Source organism: Ahaetulla prasina, chromosome 2 (genome assembly GCF_028640845.1).
Source record: "Ahaetulla prasina isolate Xishuangbanna chromosome 2, ASM2864084v1, whole genome shotgun sequence".
NCBI lineage: Eukaryota > Metazoa > Chordata > Lepidosauria > Squamata > Colubridae > Ahaetulla > Ahaetulla prasina.
The window spans coordinates 17,132,428-17,157,151 of record NC_080540.1 but is presented as its reverse complement, the minus strand read 5'-3'; the positions used below and the strand labels follow the sequence as shown (position 1 = coordinate 17,157,151).

Below are 24,724 nucleotides of genomic sequence, written 5' to 3'. Positions count from 1 at the left end.
CTGTAGAAAACTAGACTACTCTAGGTACTCCTATTAAGCCCAACTTTACAGCAGTAATACAAAAGATAGGGTAAATAAATAGCATGAAAACAAGAAATTAGATAAAGCCAAGAATAAGATCATTGTATAAGAGGTTAACTCCTAATCTTTCATGGGAACCCTTAGTACCAAGGAATAATGCATTTTTCCAGGCTAAATAAATACCTTGATTGGGAGGGGGACACATACACACATCCAACTATAATATTCTGCCCCCTCCATTTTCAAACGCTGAAAGACCCCTCCCTATTCCCGATAGGTATAAGCAACACGCCACAAAGAAGGGCGTTTCGCTAACTAGGCATTTTGAGAAACCATGAAGCCTTTTAAAAATGAAGTCATTACAGCAAATGCGTTTTGCACCCCCATACATGCCCGAAAGTCTTTAAAACAAGAGGGCGGCGAGCACAGCAAGGAAAGAATCACCCACTGAACGTAACACAAAAGCGGACGGGATCTCGTGGCGTATTGCTGTAATGCAGAGGACGGACGATGTGTTGTTGGTTTTTATCATTTCTCGCCCATTAGCCAAGCCTTCCAACGCCCCTTCCCATTTTATCACCGCCACAAAAAGAAAAAGTGGGGGGGAGATCGCATTTTTCTCCCCGACTCCCTCCAGTCACCGACCACACCCCAACTCTGCCTTCACCCCCTCCCTTTTTTACCACGTGGCTCTTCGTGGCCCCCCCCTCTGCCCTATCAGCGCGCGCTCCTGATCCCTTTCAACCAATCAGAGCGTGAGCCGACCGCCAGTTTATAAAAGCTTTGTCTGGTTCTCCGCAGGCTACCCAGCTATCTTCCTTAGAACGTTTCGCTGTTGCCGCCGCGTTCGGAGAAGAGAACCTTGAGCTCCGCAACGTTCTAAATTATACTTAAAGGAGCAGCGGCGTCCGGCTAGCACAATCTTCTTTTTTTATTATTATTAAAAAGCAGAAGTGCGGGCGAGGCATTAAGAAGCAAAAGACAAAATGAGGGAAATCGTACACATTCAAGCTGGGCAATGTGGTAACCAGATCGGAGCAAAGGTGAGGCTGGCAAATTTTCTCTCTTTCTCTCTCCACTCCCCCGTCCACCCCATCCGGCGTTAAACGTGTAATATAGTCAAGATGAAAAAACAGCGGGAGGTGGAACGGCTCAAAACGCTTTGCCATGCTGCTTCTATCTCATCCCTTGCCACGGTGGCAAAACGGAAGTGCTCCCGCGGCGAGAAGCACGTGGCTGCGTTAAATTTTGAAATTAAGGGCTGCGGGGCAAACCTTTTGTTCGATCGCCGTTGCAAAAAAAAACAACACCCGGTGTGATCGCTATCGAACCCTTTTACAGCGGTGCTTTCCTTTATATATATATAATAAATACAAATAAATGTATAAATATATGTACCGTATATAAAGGGATCGCCTCTAGATTAAAGCCGCTATCCGAGGGAAAAAGATTGGGGCAAGAGGCTCCCCCTTCTCTTCCCGCCCCCCGCCCCCCCCGCTAAAACCATCTTAACTTAATTTCCCTTCTAAAGGGAGGGGCCCTTGCCTTTGTTCGCCCTTCCCTTTTAATCCTGTGATTTAGAAATGAATGGGATTAGGTCCTTAATGGCAGAGGTCCGTCCGTGGACACCACTCTAGTCGGGGAGGGGAGGGGGGAGTCAAATGCCCGCCAGATATAATCCGGCGTAGCCTGTAAATTCTAGCGCCAAAGCGGCTGAGGAAAGGAAGTGCAATTTCGAAAGAGAGCCGAATCGAGTGACAAAACGAGAACAAAAGCCCTGTTGTTGTTGCTTTTGTGTTTTTTTTTACTCAGCGCCGGAATGGAAAGGGCGGGTGTGTGTTTGTGTGTGTAGCCGATCTCTATAGTTATATAGATATTGAAAAAGCGAAGTGGGTCAAGCAGGCTTGAAATTGAACTCAGCCGGAGCGGGGGGGAAAAAAGACGGGAGGATTCGCACACAGGATTCCCTTCCCGCCTCCCCACCTAAATCCAACAACGCCGTATCGGTCCCTTTCTCTTTTCTTTTTTTGCGACTAGCGAATCCCGGTTTCTTCTGAACGGATTACGGTCCATGGGATCGTCTTGTGTCCACGCGGTTGATTCCCCCCACTTTTTTTATCCGAGCCCCACCCCGATTTCCTGATCCGTTAAGAGACGGGATCGAGGCAAAAGGAGAGAGAGAGAGAGGATCCAAATTGGGATTTCGACCAGAGGCGCGGCTCACCAATTTAGGAGACTAAATTGAATCCCTTTCCTATAGTAAGCACGGCTGGGGTTGCAAGACGTGGTGAGCCAAACTCCGGGTAGGCTTACTCGGGAGTAGGTCCCACGAAGCGCTCTTCCCGTTTTAAAACTTATCGAGGTATGCCTTGAAAGGCGTTTAAAAAGCAAATCCTTTTATTTCCATAATATGTGCCATCCAAAATCTCCACAAACATGGGGGGGGGGGGAAAGGATCCGGAATTCGGTTTGAATTATCCGTTTTTGTTAGGATTGAATAAAACAGCATTTAAATTAGGGGAAATCCTACCCCCCCCTTTTTTTAGAAAAGGTCGTCCTAAATTTATTTATATTTATATTATAAATAAAAATATATTTTAAAATATATTTATATTTAACATATTTATTTAGGAGTGTCGAGAGGTTCCGTGACTTGTAAGTCCTTATCTGACATTTAGATCCCATCTTGAAATTAAGCCCTCCTTAAAGCCACCCTGCCCCAAACCGCGGAAGCTGCACCTCTTAGTATAATAACCTCGGATTAAGCCAGGAGAAAGAAAAGGGGGGGGGGGAAACCGCGGCCTCCAGTAATTTTGTTGCAAGCCCGAGGCCTGAAATGTTACAAAAGGGGAAAAGTTGCTTGGAAAGGGAACTCCTCCTAGTGTAAAAAAAATAAAATAACCCTTGTAACGAGTTTTCAGACATCTTGGGCTTCCTTCCCTCATAGGCAAGCATGCTTGAGAGGGTGTGGGGTGGTGGTGGATGATGGGAGCTGGAGTCGAGAGAGTATTGCTGGGGGCGCCAAGTTGAGGAAAGCTTGGAATAGAATTTTTTATTGGCCAAGTGTGATTGGACACACAAGGAATTTGACTTGGTGCATACGCTCTCAGTGGACATAAAAGAAAAGATACGTTCATCAAGAACCATAAGGGACAACACTTGGCTTGCAAAGCTTGATCAGTACAATGGTGGTTTTTTTTTTTTAATCGACTTCCTCTACTGCAGAACGGATGCCATTACTGGCGCCAAATCTTCCGTCCCCCCACCTTTTTTTTTTTTAACCCGCCCACCATTTCCAGCCGTCTTTGTCTGCAGTCTGGGAAGCACATGGCCGCTGGGCGCGCTCGCCTCTCTCTCTCTCTCTCTCTCTCCCTTTCACTCCCTCCCTCCCTCCATCCTGTCTGCCTGTCTGTCCGTCCGGCCCAGCTCTCCTTCCAGCCCTATGGTCGCACTTCTGCCCCGGCTGCAGCAGCTGCAGACACGGGGTTTTGTGGGCGCCTGTAATGGCCGCTGTAATGACCGGGTGGGTCTCTGAAAGCAGAAAAGGGGGTGGGGAAGAAACAACGCCCGGGTGGGTGGGTGGGTGGAGATGGCAGCGAGGCGTGTGGTTGAAGTGGAGATTTCGCATGTGGTTGAAGTGGAGATTTCGCAGGGGAATGGTTAATTTTTTACATACCAGAACGGTTTTTTTATTTTACCTTTTTTGGGGGGTTGGGGGACTGAACTGGCTAAAAGCCCCAGAATTACTTTCAGAGCCTGATCCTTGGCCAGTCCACTGCTTTCACATGCAGTAAATCCCGATTATAGGAAAAGCCTCCCACACAAGCTGTTGAAATCGTCCTGTTGCTCTCTTCCCTTGAATTAGCCTGTAGAAAGGAATAAAACAGATGTTCTTAAAAACCTTGAGTTACATTTCAGCTGAGCAGGCTTAAAAAAAAAAAGAATGGGAGATCATAGCTAGAGAGACAATGGCTGGTTGTCAGTGCCCACCCACCATATTCCCCATTTTTTTAAAAAAAAAACTCTTATCTTTAAAAAAAACTCTTGCTTTCTTAAATTTCTGGCTGTGTGAGAAATTCTGATTGCCTGCCTGAGCCAAGGGGGTTGGACTACAAGACCTCCAAGGTCCCTTCCAATGGATGCTCTGCATCCATTGTTGAAAGACAGGAAGGATGCCCAGTTAGGCCTTCAGAGAGAAAAAAGCCTTTTTGAGAAAATCAAACTTTTGAACAGTTTGTGTGTTGCTACACTTCAGAAGCTTGTTGGATTATGCTCTACCCGACATCCTTGGTGAATCAGGGTTTCTGGCACATGTTAAGCCCACCCCTTAAAATTAGGGCATTGTACCAAGCAGACAATAGGCTGTATCCATTGAGTTGATAGTCAGTTTTTTTTCCTCCTTTTGTGCTACTTACATCAAAAGACTAGAGAGGACTATTCACCTGTATCCTTAGGACAGGAACTAAAATCGGCTTTCCTATCTTGGAGATTGTTATCTCAAGGATCTGTAGGCATAACTAACTCATACTTTATATTTTTCCTGTCCTCCCCTTTTTTTCCCCTGAACTAGATCATGCTATAATTTTAGACGTTATGGAATAGGGGATTGCCAGTGGATTTAGGAGTAGTAAAAATAATCCAGCACCTGCACTGTGTCTGTGATAAATGATAGCGATACAATGAGAAAGCAGAATCCTACAATTTGTAGAATTGGCTTCTGGGCTTTGTTCTCTTTCTGGTAAACTGGTTCTAGGGTGCATTTGGCATTTAGGGGAAAGAAAAATCAATACCAGGGATCATTTATTTTCCAAAATGCTGCATTGTTCTTAGAAGGCTGTTTAAGAGGTATTTAAGGGGTGTTCCGGGATCCAGTGTCTGCTGCTTCCCAGCTCTGCCCCACCCTGATCACCTCTACATGACCTACGTTGCGGTATACGCATCCACTTCGGCATGCGTGAGGGTGTGTCTGCAGCTTTTTGCTGGCACCTGATGAATTAAAAGCAGACTAAGTGAGCTGCAGGCTTCCTCTATTAGATAAAGAGCAGCAGCATTTTTTTTTTCAAGAAAGAAAGAATCCCCACTCATGATCCTTTAGAACAATATCTTCCCACTGGAACTCTAAAGTTCCTAGCTTTGGAATCCATGCACATTCCAATGGTGTGCATTGGCTTTTTGGACCACTGTCTGTCTGCATGCTGTCTCCCCCCCCCTCCTGATTAGATCTGCAGTTGGGGTGGGGCTAGACCCAATTCCCCACCTTCCTCCCCACTAGTGTATTTAAAAATTTATATATCTGCAGTGCCTTGGGTGTGTTTGGCCACATATCTGCAGTGCCTTGGGAGCCAAGGTTTCTTCTTCTTCTTCAAATAGTGCCTGTAAAAACATCTGAAATTGAAGACAAAAGTGATTTACATTGGGAAGAACAAGGTCATTGGAAGCAATCTCTTAGGCACAAAGTACAACAATTTTGTCAGCTGTCTTTGCCCACAAACTATGAAGGAACCTTACTATCTGAGGGTTATATATCTCTTGCCTTTCTTTCAAAAATACCATTACTATCTGCCTTGGGGGGGGGGAGTACATCCCTATGAAGACAAAAATGTGTTTCTAAAACTACAACACGCATAATCCTTTCTAACTGAATCTCTTATGACTGAATGAGGATTTTTAAAATCCGTATACAACCAATAGAAACTTAAAAAATTATTAATTGAATACAAACAATATTTATAGAAAGTTATATAGAAATTGGGGAGGGGTAAAACCTAACAGAAAACTACAAAAAGAAAGAAATGCCTACAGGACATATATTCATACATAAATATACATGAGTAAAATGTTATAAGTATTACAATGAATGAAAGCCATATTTGATTATAATCCTTAATATATGTAATTGCAGCCAATGGGCCACACCCCCTCATTCGTTGCTCATGTCAGTAGCAAGCTTATGCTAGAAGCTGGATAACTATAAATGGGCTATTGATTCAGCTACCCACAAGGAAGGCATTTGAAGCCAAGTCTGGTTCTTGGAAGTATCTACTCTGTTCTTCCCCCATTGCTATGAAAAGAGCACATTCCTTTTCGATGCTTTAGGGAACACCATTCATCATGTTTCACTCTATGCTTTCTTTCTCCACTGCTTTGGAAGTTACTAGACCAAAGAAGATCTGAGAAGAACATAGCTAAGAGTCATGATACCTTTGGCTGTCCCCAACTTTACTATGCAATACATTTTCTTAGTTCTGGGGTCTACAGGGTTGAGATTAGGTTATTGCAACAGAAGGTAAGACAAGAAACAATGGATGGAAATGAATCAAGGAGGGAAGCAATCTAGAACCTAACAGTGAGAACAATTAACCAGTAGAACGGCTCGCTTCAGAAGTTCTGGGTGCTCCATTACTGGAAGCTTTTAAAAAGAGATTGGACTGCCACTTGTCTGGAATAGTATAGGGCAGGGATCAGCAGCCTGTGGCTCTGGAGCCTCATGTGGCTCTTTCACTCCTCTGCTGCAGTTCCTTGTCGCTCAAAATATGCGTCACAATAGCCAGTGTGTGACACCCGCCAGCACACGATTTGTTGAGCTTTTCAACTCCAGGGTAGGCCAACCATGGATAAATCCCAAAAAAGAAAAAAGTTTCAGAAGAAAACAGAACGTTTAACTACACATGCTAGTTTTGTGGCCGCTCAAGAACTAGTCGGGCACGGGAAAAGTTTTGTGGCTCCCGGTGTTTTCTTTTCTGTGGGAAACGGGTCCAAATGGCTCTGAGTTTTTAAGATTGCAGACCCCTGCTTGAGCAGGAGGTTGGACTAGAAGACCTTCAAGGTCCCTTACAACGCTGTTATTCTGTTAACTTATTTGACATGTCAAGCTCCAAATGGGATTTTGAACCTGAAGGAGAAGTGGCCACCTAAGTGCTCCCTTTATTCAGGGCTACTAGGAACTGAATTTAGAGTGGTATTTCATTTATTCGCAGAGAACTGGAAAATAGGAAAGCAAGGGAGGGCTTCTGAGCGGATTGAATGAACCTTTTTTTAAAAAAAAATGGATGGAGTTTATGAGAGCCAGTGTGAAGTTGGAATAAATAAATAAGTTAAGTTACATTAAACGCTGGGCTAGAAATGGGGACATCCAGGTTCCAATCTCATTAAGTATGAAAGGTAGTCCATTCATTCATTCACCCTTGGCACTCTTGAGTTTTTCAAGAAATTGAAAAAAAAAATTTACATTCTAACAAATTGGTGGATTTCAATCCATAATCATCAATGGAAAGGCTGCATTCTAGATTGAATTGATTTGGCCTGGTAGTGCTAGTAAGTCAAGTGTTTCTCAAACTTGGCACCTTTAAGACATGCGGAGCTCAACTCCCAGAATCCCCCAACCTGGGAACTGAAGTTCCCACACATCTTAAAAGATGTTCCAGGTTGATAAGCACTAGTAGCAGTGAGGATGATTATGATGATAATGGTCACAATGAAAAACATTTTATTCATTTCAAAATTTTCACAATGGATCCTGTCAACACCTCTTTAAAGCAATGATGGGGGCCTTCCTAATGCTTCAGCTGGTATAGGATGGCAAATCTGAAAATGTTCCTTTTTTAGTCTGTATACACAATAATGAAAACTGGAGTGGGCAGATGTAGGATTTACAGTAAAAGAAGACTTTGGCAGAGGATGTTAATGATAAACCTATAACCTAAAACCCTGAATGTTAAGGATATGCAGAATTCATTGATCCAAGATAGGAACGATCTGCAGTTTTTTCCAGATTTCTTACTGAACTGTACCATTTTGGGACCAGATAAGGAGTTTCTGACAGTAAATTATTCCCGGTTGGGAATATTTACTTCTGAAAACTATCAAAATGCACCTGCAATGGATTGTTTTGAAGGTAAAAAAAGTATTTCTAACTTCTCTGGTACACTGTTTACTTGGATTCATGAATTTTGCACTTCCTTACCAAATACTTTCTTGAATTACTGTCCACGTAGTAGCCACAGTCAACCACATTACTAGCCTTATTTACCGCATTGTAACTGTCTCGGATTGTCTGCTTCCATAGCAACGCTGTCAATGAAAGAAAGTTATTGTGCCAGACTGTATGGTGCCTTAGATTGGATTCCAAAATGGTGTTTTGGAAAAAGGGGAGTGGGCTATGAGTCCAGCTCCTTTGTGCAGCTCTTTAAAGCAGCTGCATCATTTCCCAGAATCAGTCGCAAAGGCTGTTACATATAGTTCCAGGAAAATGTGAGGCTGTTTTTCAAAAGAATTGCTAATGTATGCAGCACACACATTTGCCGAATTTTGTGGCACAAGCAAAGAGGAGCAAGCTCTCTCTGTTTTGAGATGTCTTCATGAGAGGTCTTCATGGAGTATATTCTGTAATTATGGTTCACAGTTAGGAATTCCTTAGAAAAAGTGCTTTATGGCCTATAATGCACTTCCAGCCTTTTTTTTAACGTACCCCTGTAAAATGCAGTCATCTGGCTACATTTTGGGCATTTGGCAACCAATTCACAAATGGTTGTAGCATCCCTGTCCCGTGACAATTTGTGGTGTTCTTTTGATGGTTTCTGTCACAAACGCCCATTTAGGGGAATGGGTTCAGACTTATAACTATACCTGATTCACTTAACAACTGTTATAAAAACGGTTGTAATATTGGAGTCCAGTCATGGGTGCCTCAACTTAACAATGGTTACAAACGTCATATGGGGCACCTCAGCTTATGATCTGATTCTCATGAATTTCCAGTCACGCTTGTGGTTGTAAGTTGAGGACTACCTGTAGACAACCGATCATGAGGAGTATGCGATCATGAGGAGTATGCGTAAATAAAAAAGTAAATTCCATAATCCTAACCAGAGTTGGGCAACCAGAAGCTCCCCAAATAGTTCTAGTTGTCTTCTCCAACACTCTTCTTCTGTACCTATCTGTATCAGAATGATTCACAGGTAGTCCTCTACTTACAACCATTGGTTTAGTGACTGTTCGAAGTTACAACGGCACTGAAAATGGACCATTTTTTACAACCATTTGCAGCATCCCTATGACTTGGAAATTGGCCTGTATTTAGGGTGGTTGGCAATTGATCGTGTGATCCAACTTTTGCGACCTTCTGTCACGCAAAGCCAGATTTACTTAACCGTGTTCCAACTTCTGTGATTCACTTAACGTGGCAAGAAATGCTGTAAAGTGGGACGAAGCTCACTTAACAAGGGTCTTGTTGAGCAGCAGAAATTTTGGGATCAATTATGGTCTTAAGTCAAGGTCTACGTGTACTCTTCTCTCTCATTCCTCTTAAATTACCATTCTCAAACACTTAATACTTTGGATTCCCAAATTTTAACATTGTAGAAAAAGACAAGTTTCTGATCATTGTCCTGACTAGGTGGCTCAGTGGCTAAGACGCTGAGCTTGTCGATCAGAAAGTTTGGCAATTCGAATAAGTTAATTGAATTCTCCTAGGAATAATTGTCTACACACATTGGTAATTTATGTTAACTATTAACCAACATGACATTACTCTAGAGATGACGTATGCATAATGGGAGTTTGGAAGACCCATGCAAAGAAAAAAAAATAGTTGATTGGATTGTCCCTTAGCTGTATTATCTCAAGAATCCAACCTTGCCTGGGGTTGGAATATTATCAGGGCTAGACTTAGTGAATTCATAGATAATAAGCCTACATCAAGTTCTTGGCTGGTGAGCAGACTAGAAAGTTGAAAAAAAAAAAACTCAGATAAATGCTATGCAGGTAGTCCTCAACTTACAACCACATTTGGGACCAGAAATTCCATTGCTAAGTAATGTGTTTGTTAATATCAATAGCACTTAGACTTACATACTGCTTCACAGTGCTTCATGGCCCTCTCTAAGCAGTTTACAGAATCAGCATATTATTCCCCAATAATCTGGGTCCTCATTTTACCAACCTCGAAAGGACGGAAGTCTTGAGTCAACTTTGAGCCCATCAGAATCAAACTGCTGGCAGTGGGCAGAGTTAGCCTGCAACGCTGCATTCTAACCACTGTGCCACCATGGCTCTTGAAGTGAGCGGCAGCTAATTTCATGAACTTGTGCTGTGGTCATTAAAAAGAATCATACATATGCTTCCTCCATGGACTGCTTGTCAAGAGATTCTGGGAAAAGTTACAAGTGACCTCGGGACCTTCCAACCACCATAAATATATGCTGTTTGGCAAGTGTCTGAATTTTGATCACGTGACTGCATGGATGCTGCAATGGTCATGAGTGCGAGGACCAGTTCTAAGTCACTTTTCTCAGTGCTGTCATAACTCCAAACAGCTCTTAAATAAATAAATAAATAAGCCAAGGACGGTCTGAAAATTTTCTATATTGTCAGCCACAAAATTACATGGGCATATTCATGAAATAGCCAAGAGTCAACTTACATTGAAGGAGAGTTTACCTTTTATTCTTTAAAGACTTTCTGGGGTAACTTGGTTTTATTAATCCTCACATTTAGATAGAAAGAATACAGGTGCCAGCTCCTTAGGAGGCTGGAACTGGGTTAAAGGTGCATTCGTATGAATCTCCTCTTACATTTTCCTGAATTAGATAGATTAGTGCAGTTTTTATACCAGTTTGTCATTTGGGGATTGACAAAATCCCTGAATTTGGGGAATTGAAAGTCTTATTTATCTGAAAAACACTGGGGTTGGAGATCTCTAAAGGAGGATTTTTGATTATAAGACTTCCATAGAATTTTTGGGCAGGGAGGAGACACAGTTAGATTTTCTGTGGCCTTTTAATAGGGTTTTTCAGCTTTTACTTGTCCATTGATTTTGCTTACTGAGCCCTTCCCTGTCCAATCTATGGTTCAAAGTTTTGCTTAAATACTTCCCCTTTCTTTTACTGTTTGGCTTCATGGATGAAGTGATTTCAGAGAAGGACTGAGCAATTTATTTGAGGAAGAGGAATTTCTGCTCAGAGAGCAAGGCATATCTAAGAGAATTATAGTGCCGATAAATCTTTCAGCTGGGGCCTACATGTTGCGTCCCCCCCCCTCCTCCTCACTAGTTCTGCATTTTATGTTCTGGATTCTTTTAATGAAAATTAATTAGTTGTCAACCAAGTGTTTCTGGCAGCTTTATTTTCAAGAAGGTTTTGGCATATCACACTATTCCCAAGGGCATTTATAGAAAATAAAAATATTGGATGGCAACAGTACAATGCAAACATTATGTGTAGGAATGTGCCTGTCTGTCCAGAAATGCAAAAAAGTGAATATCATCTCCAAGGGTTCTAGGGAACAGATCCACCTGTTTGCCTTCTGATAAATGGGTATTTTGGGACAAAGATGCTTGCTATGGCAGCCATTTTGTGAATAGACACAACATGGCGGGCATTTTGAGAAAGTATCAATCAATGTGGTCTGAACGTTCCAAATTGTCTACAAACCCTAAGGCAGGACTCCAACGTTGGCAACTTTCAGGCTTGTGGACTTCAACTCCCAGTATTCATCAGTCAGCCACGTTAAAGTCCAGAAGTCTTAAAGTTGCCAAGGTTGGAGCCCACTGCCCTAAGACAGGGGTATCAAACTTGAATCATCATGTGATGCATCGCGACTTTCCCCCCTTCTGCTAAAATGGGTGGTGGGTGTGGCCAACATTTGACGCATCTGGCCCGCAGGCTGTGAGTTTGACAATCCTACCCTAAGAGGTTCTGTGCCCCCTTTGTCTGCTCTTTTAAGAAGGAACTTTGCATATATTAAGAGTGGAGAAAGTAGGTTGGAGTCGGAAGACATGCTATGAACTAGTATGGAAACATTCAAGCTTAGGCTGGGCTCCTGGACCGATGGATTTTACTGTACACTTAGAAGACACCAGACTTGGGAAGGTCCCCATTGCATTGTCTGAAATCAGTATCTTTTTGGAAAAGATTGTCTGGGCAGGTTCTTCGTTAAAGAGCTAGATTTTACACAGGTCAACAATTACATGCTAAAACAGGTTAGCCATGTTGTTTTACAAGGTTAAGTTAAAAGTTTGCACGAACCCTGTCAGAATGCTTTGACATCTCAAAAGACAGCACATTCCACTGGACATTATTAAGCAAGTTTTGCCTTTCAGATCCTGCAAGATTCTTTGCCCTTTCAGTTGCAAGAAGCAAAAACAATTCCTTCTAGAAAGTGTGTCTTCTTTCTTTCCAAGTCTTTGTAAAAATGTTCCTTCGAGGGACATAAGGGCAGGGATGATTAGAGGCTGTTCATGGGGCCCCGTGTCCTTTAAATCAATCATTACTAGTTTTAGAAAAATGCTTGGAATGTTTCTTTTCCTCACCACTGATAATCACGGCCTAGAGCAAGGGTTGGCAACCCACGGTTCTGGAGCCGCATGTGGCTCTTTCATCCCTCTGCTGCAGCTCCCTGTCGCCAGTCGGCTCCACAATTGTTAGGGCTTTTGGTTAGGACAGGTAGAGGAAAAAGGATGACACACTAGGAGGACACTCTAGAATTGACCTTGGGGGGGAGGGGCTTCTGGTTAGGACCTTTGTGGCTCTTTGAGTGTTTAAGGTTGATGACCCCTGGCCTAGAGAGTGAAAAAGAAGTTGTTTTTCTGCATCTTGAGATGGATCCTACTGAGGATTTAGAGAAGGCCCCCTGCTTCCTACCTATTTATTTATCACAGAGTAGTGCTTAAAAGATGCAGAGCTTGTCAGCGAGAAAGCTTGACAGCTGGGTTCGAGACCCCACAACAGAATGAGCTCTTGTTCCTACCCCAGCTGTTGCTCACCTAGCAGCTCAAAAGCATGCAAATGCAAGTAAATAAATAGGTACCACTTCAGTGGGAAGGTAACAGCATGCTGTGTGCTTTTGGTGTATAGCCAGGTTGGTTACATGACCACGGAAAACGTCTTCAGACAACGCTGGCTCCCTCGGAAACGGAGATAAGCACCATGCTCTAGAGCAGTGGTCACCAACCAGTGTCCGTGGACCACTGGTGGTCCATGAGAAAATTTATTTGCATTTTTTATATTGCACTAATTACTATTTATCTTTTTTTTAAAAATCATATTAGTGGTCCTCGGGATTTAAAATTATGAATTTAGTGGTCCCTGAGGTCTGAAAGGTTGGAGACCCCTGCTCTAGAGCAGTGATGGCTAACCTTTTTGCCATCACGTGCCAAGAGTGGGGGGGGGGTCACACGCGCGCGTGCCACACCCGTAATTCTACGTGCCCCGTGCATGCACATGCGACCCCCCCCCCCACGCTCCTCACACTTTTGGCATGCGATGGCCCGGTAGGCCCGTTTTTCTCTCTCACCAGGCTCCAGAGCCTTTCTAGGAGTCTGGGGAGGGCGAAAATGGCCTTCCTCACCCATCCACCCACCCACCCACCCCCGGAGGCCCTCCAGAGGCAGGAAACAGCCTGTTCCCCTTTTTCTGGTGGGCCCAGAAGGCACGAAAATGAAGCTGAACTCGCATGCCCACCGCTACGGCTACGCATGCCACAGGTTCGCCATCACATCTCTAGAGACAGTCGGACACAACTGGACAGGGAAACTTTTTAAATGATTAACAGTAACTTTTTCCTTTTGGATCCAGTTGCTTTAGTGCTCCTAAAAGAAAATTTAGAAATGAGGGAATCTGAACTTTACACATAAGCGGACACTAGGTAACACCATCTAATCGTAAGTGGGTAGTGACATATCTACAAGAAAACAACCAAGCTCAAGGAGTATCAAGGACCCCACAAGTAGCGTGGTTGATTGTTTAGCTAATGTGTCATTGCCAACTCTTGCTCTACACTCCCGCACTCTGCCCCAGTAGAGCCAGCTCAGATGAGGTGACTCATCTTTAAATAGATAAGACAGGAGGCTTAGGAGAAGTATGAGATGGTCCTTAATAATCCATGGGTTGATCTATCGATACAGTCTAGGAAATAGCATACAAATACAGATATGTAACACTTTTGATACAGATGAGTTGCAATAGCCTGCAATTTCATTGTAGCATTGGAAAATAGTCCAATGCTTAGAAGTTGCTTCTGTATTGTTAGCATTTTTGTCAGCTACGCACCCATCTTTGCAATTGATGCTGAATTGTTTGCAGAGTTAGATTCTCCCTACGCTCTTCGGGGAAATTGGAACAGCAAGTCTATTTTCTCTTCATACTATAATTATAATTTCCAGCCAATAGAGAGGCACTAAATTGGAAAATGGCTGTTTTTAGTTCTTTAATTATCCCCTATTCTATCAAAGCAGGCATACAGATGTATGATAAATTCCAAGTCTAAAGAGTAATTTCCCCAATCTTTTTCCTCCTCCCCCCACCAATTTATTGAACTTCAACTCCTACAGTCCTTAGTCAGCAGATGCTTGCTTGGATCCAATTCTAGATGTTTTTATTAGGTATCCTGGTCTATTTTTTAAAAGCTTGCTTGGAGTGAAATAGTGAAAAATCTTCCATCTGCCTCTCATCTCCCCAGGAATGATTATAAGCGGTTACTTTTTCTCTGCTGCTTTGAGTAGCTAATCAAAACATTAACAATGCCTTTGGAGGCGCAGATACAAGCCGCCTATGCAATAAAAGCTGGTAGGCTAGTGAGACCCATCTCTCTTCTCAATCTCCAAAGAGGGGAGTTATTTAAAGGGCATATTTCCTGCCAGGTTAAGAAATACGTTTATTGTGGGTTTGATTGCGCACAAATAGCATAAGCAAACTGGCGTTACGAATGGCTCTAAGCCAAAATGTGATTTATTTGGGGTTTATTTGCTATCTTTAAAAGTAGTGGGCATCTAGCAAAAAATAATAATAATAATGGTCACTATGGCCCAAAGGAAGGCCATTGCACTAGGCGCCTTGTTCTCTCCTTGACTTACGACTACAAGGGAGCCCGACATTTCTGTTGTTAAGCGAGACATTTGTTAAAAAGTGAATTTTGCCCCATTTTACAACCTTTCTTGCCACAGTTGTTAAATGAATCTGGTTTTCCCATTGACTTTGTTGTCAGAAGGTCTCAGAAGGGGGTCACATGACACAGGGACTCTGTAACCATCATAAATATGTGTCAGTTGTCAAGCATCTGAATTTGATCACATGACAATGGAGAGAAATGCTGCAAAGGTCATAAGTATGAAAAAGAGTCGGTCACATTTCAGCGCTGTTATATCATTAAATGAACTATTGTAAATCAAGGAGTACCTGTATATGGATTCATTCATTCATGCAATCTTTATAACTTAGCATATCATGGTACATGTTAAGTCAGTTAGGTTTATTAAAAACGAGCTGGGCTTGCACAACATACTAAGCCAAACATATGTTAACTTAGCTATGCATTAAACTGATACCTGTAATAAACTAGCTGGTTTGTAACACGTCTTCCTAAAATCCGGAAACATACCTCCTGTTATGATGGATTGTTAGCCAGTTTAGTTTTATTGCTGTAGTTGGGTTAATTGACTGAAATATTATATGTGAGTGCTGGTGAATAGTCAAAGATTTGGGACTTGTTTTAATAAGCGGCGAAACATGTCTGGGCCAAAGCTGTGGAAAAAGGACAGAAAGAATGAGAATCCTGGACTGTTGAGCACAGCTTATACCAGTGATGGCTAACCTCTTTGCCATCGAGTGCCAAAAGCGAGGGGAGCGCAGGGGGGCTCGTGCACGAGTGCCCACACCCAAAATTCTATGCGCCCCTCCCTCTGCGCATGCTCGTGCTACCCCCCGCGTTCCCCCCACTTTTGGCACGCGGTGGTTCCAGTAGGCCCGTTTTTTTCTCTCCCCAGGTTCCAGAGCCTCTCTAGCAGTTTTCGCCCTCCCCATGCTCCTAGAGAGGCTCTGGAGCCTGGGGAGAGCAAAAATTGGGCCTTCCCACCCCCTCAGGCTCTCCAGAGGCAGGAAACTTCGGGTGGGCCCAGAAGGCCCCAAAATCAGCTGGCGGAGCTGAGCTCACATGCCTACCAATATGGCTCCGCATGCCACCTATAGCACACGTACATAGCCATAGGTTCACCATCATGGGCGCTTATACAATCTTAAAACCTTGCTTCGAAATGCCCATGCACTTTTTTTTAATAAACATTTTTTTTTATTTTATAAACAAACATACATACAATGCATAATCATTCAATGTATTATCTAGGTAGGTCTTTTGTGATTTCTTACTCCTCCAATCTTCATCATTTCTTAATATTTTCCATTCATTTACTGTAACATTCTCCCCATATTTTTTATTTCTTATTAATACATTTATCTGTTTGCCCTATGTATATCTCTTCTCTAACCAACAGTAAAATTGTCCCCATATCTTAAAATATTTCGATTCCTCTCTTTCTTTAATTATCAAAGTCAATCTATTCATTTCTGCACAGTCTAAATTACTACCCTCTCTAAAGCAGGGGTCTCCAACCTTGGCAACTTTTATAAGACTTGTGGACTTCAATTCCCGGAATTTGCTGGCTGAGGAATTCTGGGAGTTGAAGTCCGCAAATCTTAAAGTTGCTAAGGTTGGAGACCCGTTATAGTAAATGGAAGAAGCCTCTGATGAATAAGCAAGGAAAAGTTGTTTTCTAAAGAGGGGATGGTGGGACATGTAGTCTGCACCTGTAAGATGGATTGGGTGGGGGGGGAGAAAAATGCCAACGGACACGATTACACTGCAGCTAAGAGCTACTTTGTGAAGCCTGGCCTTCAGGAGAACAAAGCAGACTTTATATGACTCTTGCAGCTGCTTAGTCAACTCCTCTGTCCTTTGAGAGGGAAGTTTTTGTTGCTGCTTTAAAAAAGGGGAGACTGTGATTAATGTGAAGATCATTGGTGCCTTAGGGTGGCTGGGCCTGTTAAAATAAGCATAAATCCTTCTCACTTGCATTCATGTTGGTTTCCCCTTAATTGCATGTCCAGGCCTGGATGGGAGCAGAACTCTGAAGTCTACTTATGGTGCCCAGATTCCAGCTTGGAACTGTATAAAAGGGATAGCAATGAATTCTAACAATTTCTTGAATTCACTCATCTTGCCCTTGAAGGCGAGGGAGAGAGCTTTAGGCTCAAAGGTGCCTGCAGCCAATTAGGTCTACTGCAAAAATATGATTTGGTTCAGTGCCAGAGATTCTTGTATTTTTAGAATAGAATAGAATAGAATTTTTATTGGCCAAGTGTGATTGGACACACAAGGAACTCCCACCGTATCCTCTGAGAAGGGGACGCAATGGCTAAGACGCTGAGCTTGTCGAGTGAAAGGCTGGCAGTTCAGCGGTTCAGATCCCTAGTGCCGCGTAACAGGGTGAGCTCCCATTACTTGTCCCAGTTTCTGCCAACCTAGCAGTTCGAAAGCACATAAAAAAATGCAAGTAGAGAAATACGGACCACCTTTGGTGGGAAGGTAACAGTGTTCCGTGCACCTTTGGCATTGAGTCATGCCGGCCACATGACCATGGAGACGTCTTTGGATAGCGCTGGCTCTTCAGCTTTGAAACTGAGATGAGCACCGCCCCCTAGAGTCAGGAATGACTAGCACATGTGCGAGGGGAACCTTTATTTTTACCTATCCTCATAGAAAAGCTCTCATTTTAATGGTCTGTTCTCCAGGTGGTTTATCATCCTCAGAATTCCCTACCAATAGCACTGTGCTGGCTAGAGATCCCATCACAGCTGGGCACCAGATTAGAGAAAGAGGGTGGTGGTTTCTAATTAGGGTAGAGATTTTGTGGATTGTGTTCCTTCTTTCATACTGGAGAAACCAAGCATTTAAAGAGGGGGTGGGTCTCCCGAATGGAAAACATGCACGGCATCTCTTCACAGCTTCCTTGTTCTGTGTCCAAAATGCTTGGGCCCTGCATAAAACTAAGCAGCTTATAAATTGGCTAGTAGCACAGGATGTATAAAGTGTCGAAAGGTTCTCCAAGATGTGACATTTCTGTGGAGAAACCCCACCAGGCTCAGCAGGTCTTGCCGTGGGAAGGCATATGGAGAGTTTTAGTCTACCACAGAAGAGAGTACCAAGCTGGGGAAAACTTGGGACTTTTTAAGGGTGTGTCTCACAGTGTTGGGCAGATAAATTTCTTGACAGATTGTTCTAAGAATGTCTGAGTCTAAGAATGGAAAATTGGCATATAACCTGGAAAGTGGAAAAAAATAATACTTCCTTGTGTAAATAAGTTGGAATGTGCTGCTGGAATATACAGCTTTCTCCCACCCCCATCCTAACCCAAATCTTTTCTCTTTTTATTTATCCTTGGAAGTTCTGGGAAGTGATCAGTGATGAACATGGAATCGACCCAACTGGAACCTACCATGGTGACAGTGATCTACAACTGGATCGCATCAGTGTTTACTACAATGAGGCCACTGGTAAGCCTTCCTCTCCTCTTCCTCCTCTCTCTCCCTGTATTGGCATGATTTGATCCAAATGTTTTCCAACAAATAAATACGAGCCCTTGTGGAATTTCCTCATTGTTTCCTCTAGAATCCTTCCTTCTGTTACGTCCTTGTACATTAAAATTGAATATGAGAGGAATATAGAAATAAGTATACAGGCAGGAAGTTATAGTCTGAGCTTGCTAAGAATTTCAGTATTTGTTTCGTGAACTTAAAAGTAACCTACTAAGAGTTATTTCTTAACACTCGACTTGCGACCAACCCCAAAAAGGGGACTTATGACCCAGATCCAAAATTCTGATGGTGTTTCCCCATTCCTGTGGTGAAGTGACCATTGCATTTGGCAACACAACTGCATTTAAGATTTTGCAGATCTCACAGTCATGTGGTTGCATTTTATGACAGTTTTGCTGAAAATTGGTACTTCTGATTTTTGGCAAAACCACGCCTCCACAGCAAACCCTGGGTTTGCTTAATGACCATGGCATTTGCGTTACAACTGCCATACTCACTTAGCAACTGCTGCAAAAAATTTGTAAAATCAAGGCCGTCATGTGACAGAAAACTAGTTGTACAACCTCTGACCATAATGGACAGACCCCATTACGGCTGTAATTTGAGGACTACCTGTATTGCCGTATTTTTCTGAGTATAAGACACACCTTAGTTTTTGGGGAGGAAAATAAGAAAAAAGCTGATTGGCGGGTAGATGGCCTCCTGGAATACCCCCAATCAGCTGTTCCCAGAGGTGAATTTTAGCAACAAGTTTTTATTTATTTATTTATTTATTAAATTTTTATACCGCCCTTCTCCCGAAGGACTCAGGGCGGTGTACAGCCAAAGATAAAAAATTGATATACATACAATTTAAAACCAAAATTTAAAACTAAGCAAATTACAAAAGGCCAATATTAAAATTAAGACCCTAAGACAATAAAAACCCAATTTAAAATTAATAACGCTATTATGCCAGTCCCGCTTGAATAAATAGATAAATAATAAATAAAGTTCCTTGGTTGTGAGCTCTGTGCCTTGCTTTTTTTTTCTTCTGCCTCTGAAACTGTTTCAGAAAAAACTTTTTTCTGCCTCTGAAAGCCTCCAAAACACAACTTGAGAAAAAAGGCCTCCGAAGCTCTGTTTGGGGGTTTCTTTTCTGAAGCTTCTTTCAGCCTCTGAACCCTCTGTTTGAGAAGCTGGGCGGAGCTACATTCGGAATATAAGACGCACCCAGATTTTCACCCTCTTTTTTGGGGGAAAAAGTTGCCTCTTATACTCCAAAAAAATACGGTAAATGAAAAAGCCTGGCTCAGGTTTAAACTTCAGCTTACCGTACAAAGATAGACTAATAAATTGGATTGAGAAAGGTATACACCAACAAGTATTGGAAAGATAACTATTTTGTAATAATTTTAATGCCATATGGAAATGCCTCTTTTTTTCCATCTCTCCCTCTTTTTTGTACCTCTGATATCCGCTTCTGTGTTCACTTCCACCCATCCTATATATCGAGAATCTCCCAAACATGGCAACTATAAAGCTTGTGGACTTCAACTCCCAGAGTTCCTCAGCCACCCATATTGTGTTGGCTGGGGAATCCACAAAGTTCCCATGTTTGGAGACCCCAATCAATGCTATAGATCAGGGGTCTCCAATCTTGGTCCCTTTAAGACTTGTGGACTTCAACTCCCAGAGTCCCTCAGCCAGCAAAGCTGGCTGAGGAACTCTGGGAGTTGAAGTCCACAAGTCTTAAAGGGACCAAGATTGGAGACCCCTGCTATAGATAATGCCTGGCATCCTTTAATTCATTGACTGCCTTACCAACGCTCAGCCTCTCCTCTGAAATCTTAACAACTAGTCAGAAGCAAGCTGCCTGATAGCTAGAACTCAACTGTAATTTGGTCCTTCATCAGAGGAACCTTAGTTTGCTACTGCAATGGACTTTCTGTTACACCTGTTGGTTGTTTCTTTCTCTAGGTGGCAAATATGTCCCTCGTGCCATCTTGGTTGATTTGGAGCCAGGAACTATGGACTCCGTGCGTTCCGGACCTTTTGGACAGATATTTCGACCAGATAACTTCGTATTTGGTAAATATCTACCTCTTTCCCTTTACTACTTGTAACTTACAATTGATGGGGGAAAAACATAGGGGGACTAGACTAGGTTTGAACAACCAGCGCCTTTCGTCAAATGTGTCTTGATAATTTATGTTGCTATTAAAGAAGGAAGAGAAGACGACTTTGCAGAGCATTGACACAATAGAGAGGGGCAAGAAAAGAGAAGTGATTTTCAGAGCAAGCTGGAGTAGCTATTTCTTCTGGAATGTTCAGTTTTTCCTTTCCAGGTTTTGGATCTCTCCGCTTGTGTGAACTTTAACTCCCAGAATTCCTGAGCTGGCACAAAAAGGATTCTGGGAATTGAAGCCCACCCAATTTTCAGGGGACTGTCGCAGTTCGCTTATACCTAAAGTGCTGGTGCCTTCCAGATGTGCTAGGCCAGGGGTCTGCAAACTTGGCTCTTTTAAGACTTGTGGACGTCAACTCCCAGAATTCCTCAGCCAGCTTTGGCTTAGACCATGGCTGCAGTGGACGAGTCTGGTATGATAAACCAAATAACCATTGCATAGTCATCGCCCAGAGCCCCTCTAAGAGAAAGGCGTTTGACAGATATGGATGGATTTTCCCTACTTTAATTGGGCTGTATCCCCAGGATCTCAGAATTTGGATTCATACAAGATGTAAGAGTAGAGCGGAGCGGAGCAGAGTTGAGCAGGGAGAGACCTTGAAGGTCTTCTGGCCCAGTCCCCCCGCTCAAGGAGGAGAACCTACACTATTTCAGATAAGTGGCTGTTCATTGCCCTCATGTTAGGAAGTTTCTCTTATGAGTGTAAAAGGTTTGAAGGTTCCTCCTATGGCGAGTTTGAAGAATAGCGTTGCAGGTCCAAGAAGATCATCTATATAAATTTGATGGGAAAAGGCCAGGAAAGTAGAAGTCGCTAGCAGTCAAAGGGAAAGCTGGCTTCCTAACCCAATTTAATGATTTATTCCCGATCTTCTGCACATTTCAGGCCAGAGTGGAGCTGGTAACAACTGGGCCAAAGGTCATTATACAGAAGGTGCTGAGCTGGTGGATTCAGTCCTAGATGTTGTGAGGAAAGAAGCCGAGAGTTGTGACTGCCTGCAAGGATTCCAGCTGACCCACTCTCTAGGGGGTGGAACCGGGTCTGGAATGGGCACCTTACTGATCAGCAAGATCCGCGAAGAGTACCCTGACCGTATCATGAATACCTTCAGCGTGGTGCCCTCTCCCAAGGTCTCGGATACCGTGGTGGAGCCTTACAATGCTACCCTCTCTGTCCACCAGCTGGTGGAGAACACAGATGAGACCTACTGCATCGACAACGAAGCCCTCTACGACATCTGTTTCCGCACCCTCAAGCTGACCACTCCAACCTATGGGGATCTTAACCACCTGGTCTCTGCCACCATGAGTGGTGTCACAACCTGTCTCCGCTTTCCCGGACAGCTGAACGCCGATCTCCGCAAGCTTGCTGTAAACATGGTTCCCTTCCCTCGGCTCCACTTTTTCATGCCTGGCTTTGCTCCCTTGACCAGCCGCGGCAGCCAGCAATACCGGGCCCTGACAGTCCCCGAGTTAACGCAGCAAGTTTTCGACGCCAAGAACATGATGGCAGCCTGCGATCCCCGCCATGGACGCTACCTAACGGTGGCCGCCGTCTTCCGAGGCCGCATGTCCATGAAGGAGGTGGACGAACAGATGCTGAACGTACAGAACAAGAACAGCAGCTACTTCGTTGAATGGATCCCCAACAACGTCAAGACGGCCGTGTGCGACATCCCACCCCGTGGCTTGAAAATGGCGGTCACCTTCATCGGCAACAGCACGGCCATCCAGGAGCTCTTCAAGCGCATCTCCGAGCAGTTCACAGCCATGTTCCGCCGTAAAGCTTTCCTACACTGGTACACAGGCGAGGGCATGGACGAGATGGAGTTCACAGAAGCAGAGAGCAACATGAATGACCTCGTCTCTGAATATCAACAATACCAAGATGCCACAGCTGAGGAAGAGGAGGATTTTGGAGAAGAGGCGGAGGAAGAAGCTTGAGATCAAACCTCGTGCCCTTTCGACTCCTGTTCAATAAGTCCTCCCAAAATAAAAATTAAAAAAAAAATTGCATCTCCACCCTCTGTTTCCTTCTCCTTCTTCTCAAAACCTAACCTGTCATCTCTCTTTTTTTCTCTCTAGACTTTTCTTACAGGGCAGCCTCTAATGATGGTTTAAAGTTGGCTTGGCTTTTACGTGTAGTAATTTTTTTTTTTAGTTGTGGCAGGTACCCAGTAAAATCAGGTCAGGGGAGGCTGTATGAAACACTGGGAAAAAATATGCACTTCTTTCCTTGCCTATCATTCTTACTGTATTTATTATTCCCCAACCTTCAATATCTCTATTGCCAGCTTAAGCGAAACTGCAGCTTCAAGGGTTTCCAGCTACGACAAGGAAGTAGACAGTTTGGAGCAGAGTTGTTTTTAGGGGAAAAGTGATGCCTTTAAAATGGAACCGCTTCCTTGTTCTGCCAAATGCTCCTTTTCATCTTCCTGTCTTTGCCTTAAAGGCGTTCGTCCTCTAATCTGCAACGGAAAAATCCTTGTGTGGGTTGGATTTGGCTCTCTTATTTCTTTCATCAGTGTTCATGTCCCATCTGTCCACCACACCCGGCTTATCCCACTCGGGGTTTGTGTTTTAAATCTTCTGACTAAATCTAAGGATATTTATCACAGCTTCACGTCTTGCCAAAACTAAAAAAACAACACAACCACAACGGTCCAGCCTCAGAGTACTATTTTGCTTCCTAAAGTGGACATCTGTTCAGACTTTAGCTTTAATCTTAACTCCTAATCTTTGTTGAATTCTTAATAGAACATTGCTAACCTCTCTTGATTACAATTCCATCCATCTTCCAAAGAAGGGTCCCATTTGCAAATGTCCTCAATAACATTTGAGACTTTTGTCTGTCTTGGCAATGAAGGCAGAAAAGCTAAAGGCCTTTCTAAGGGACGGTGTCAGTTTTGGACCATAAAAGTACATGCATGTTTTAAGAATGAATTTTAATATAAGATGGCACTAAAAAGGAAGCTCACTTCCACCTGGTTCAAATTAGGTGCTATAAAGATACTTCACTTAATTGCTGCTCAAAGAAGCAATTCTATTAAATCGGAAGGAGGGAAGGTGCCATGTTAAGTTCTAATGATTTAAATTTGTTTTAGGGAGAAGTGTAGAGATAGATGTGTTTGAGGGGTATGTCTGCTCCAAAAAGAAATATGAAGGAAGTTCAAATGTTCCAGGATGTGCAAAGCAAAGGGGCAATGCATGATGGGATGGATCTTTCCCCGTTCAAATATTTGCTTCAGGTTTACTTAATAATACATGATTTGCCATCTTGTTGCAGACGTAGATGGCCAATGTGTTGTTTAAGTGGTAGCAAGCATGAAGTATAGGGACGCCATTTTGTTAGTGTGGCTAAGTGGAAGAGCATAAGACACATTCACTCTTTGCCCCCAAATACTAGATGGAGAATTTTTGGCCAGCTGGGTCACCCCTAAAAGATCAGTATTTCTCAACTCAGCAACTTCCAAGATGCATGGACTCTGTCCTGCCTTTCTCTTGCTTGTTGATCCAACTTTTTTTTCACCTGTTCCACTCGTTGGCCTTCTTTGCTTTTTCTTCTTAAAAAAAAATCCCTGTTCATATTTGAAAAGTCCTGTGAACAAATAAAAGTTTTTTTTAATGTTTTCTTTGCGTTGAGTGAATCTGATCATTCACCTTGTGGGAAGAGCCTCATTCACCCCATTAAAAAATTTCCTAACTGGTTAGATCTGGAAATCTGATCAGCAAAGTTTGACTGGAAAACATGTTACTAGCTAAAAAGGAAAGGTTCCCCTCGCACATATGTGCTAGTTGTTCCTGACTAGGGGGTGGTGCTCATCTCGGTTTCAAAGAGCCAGCGTTATCCAAGGACGTCTCCATGGTCATGTGGCCGGCATGACTAAAACGCCAAAGGCACACAGAACACTTACCTTCACACCAAAGGTGGTCCCTATTTTTCTGCTTGCATTTTTTACATGCTTTCAAACTGCTAGGTTGGCAGAAGCTGGGACAAGTAACAGGAGCTCACCCCGTTACAAGGCACTAGTGATTCGACCTTTTGATCGACAAGCTCAGCATCTGAGCCACTGTGTTCCCACCATGTTACCAGCTATAGAGGTGTAAATTATTTACATGGGAAAATGCCGGAAAGGAGGGAACACGGTCTTTTTTTTTTAAAGAAAAGACCACAGTG

General features: G+C 43.2%; 1 protein-coding gene across 1 annotated transcript; it reads left to right on the top strand.

The window, feature by feature from the left end:
* Positions 1–798: 798 nt before the first annotated feature.
* Positions 799–24,176, top strand: TUBB (tubulin beta class I). The gene is made up of 4 exons (XM_058170366.1): positions 799–1,064; positions 18,233–18,341; positions 20,343–20,453; positions 21,434–24,176. Exons 1-4 carry the CDS (start codon positions 1,008–1,010, stop codon positions 22,489–22,491), a joined length of 1,335 nt encoding a protein of 444 aa, XP_058026349.1. The 5' UTR covers positions 799–1,007; the 3' UTR covers positions 22,492–24,176.
* The last annotated feature ends 548 nt before the right edge of the window (positions 24,177–24,724 follow it).

Coding starts and splice junctions, on each gene's coding strand:
- TUBB (XM_058170366.1), top strand. CDS start 1,008: ATGAGGGAAATCGTACACATTCAAGCTGGGCAATGTGGTAACCAGATC. Junction 1,065..18,232: donor GTAACCAGATCGGAGCAAAG/GTGAGGCTGGCA, acceptor TATCCTTGGAAG/TTCTGGGAAGTGATCAGTGA. Junction 20,454..21,433: donor ACCAGATAACTTCGTATTTG/GTAAATATCTAC, acceptor TGCACATTTCAG/GCCAGAGTGGAGCTGGTAAC.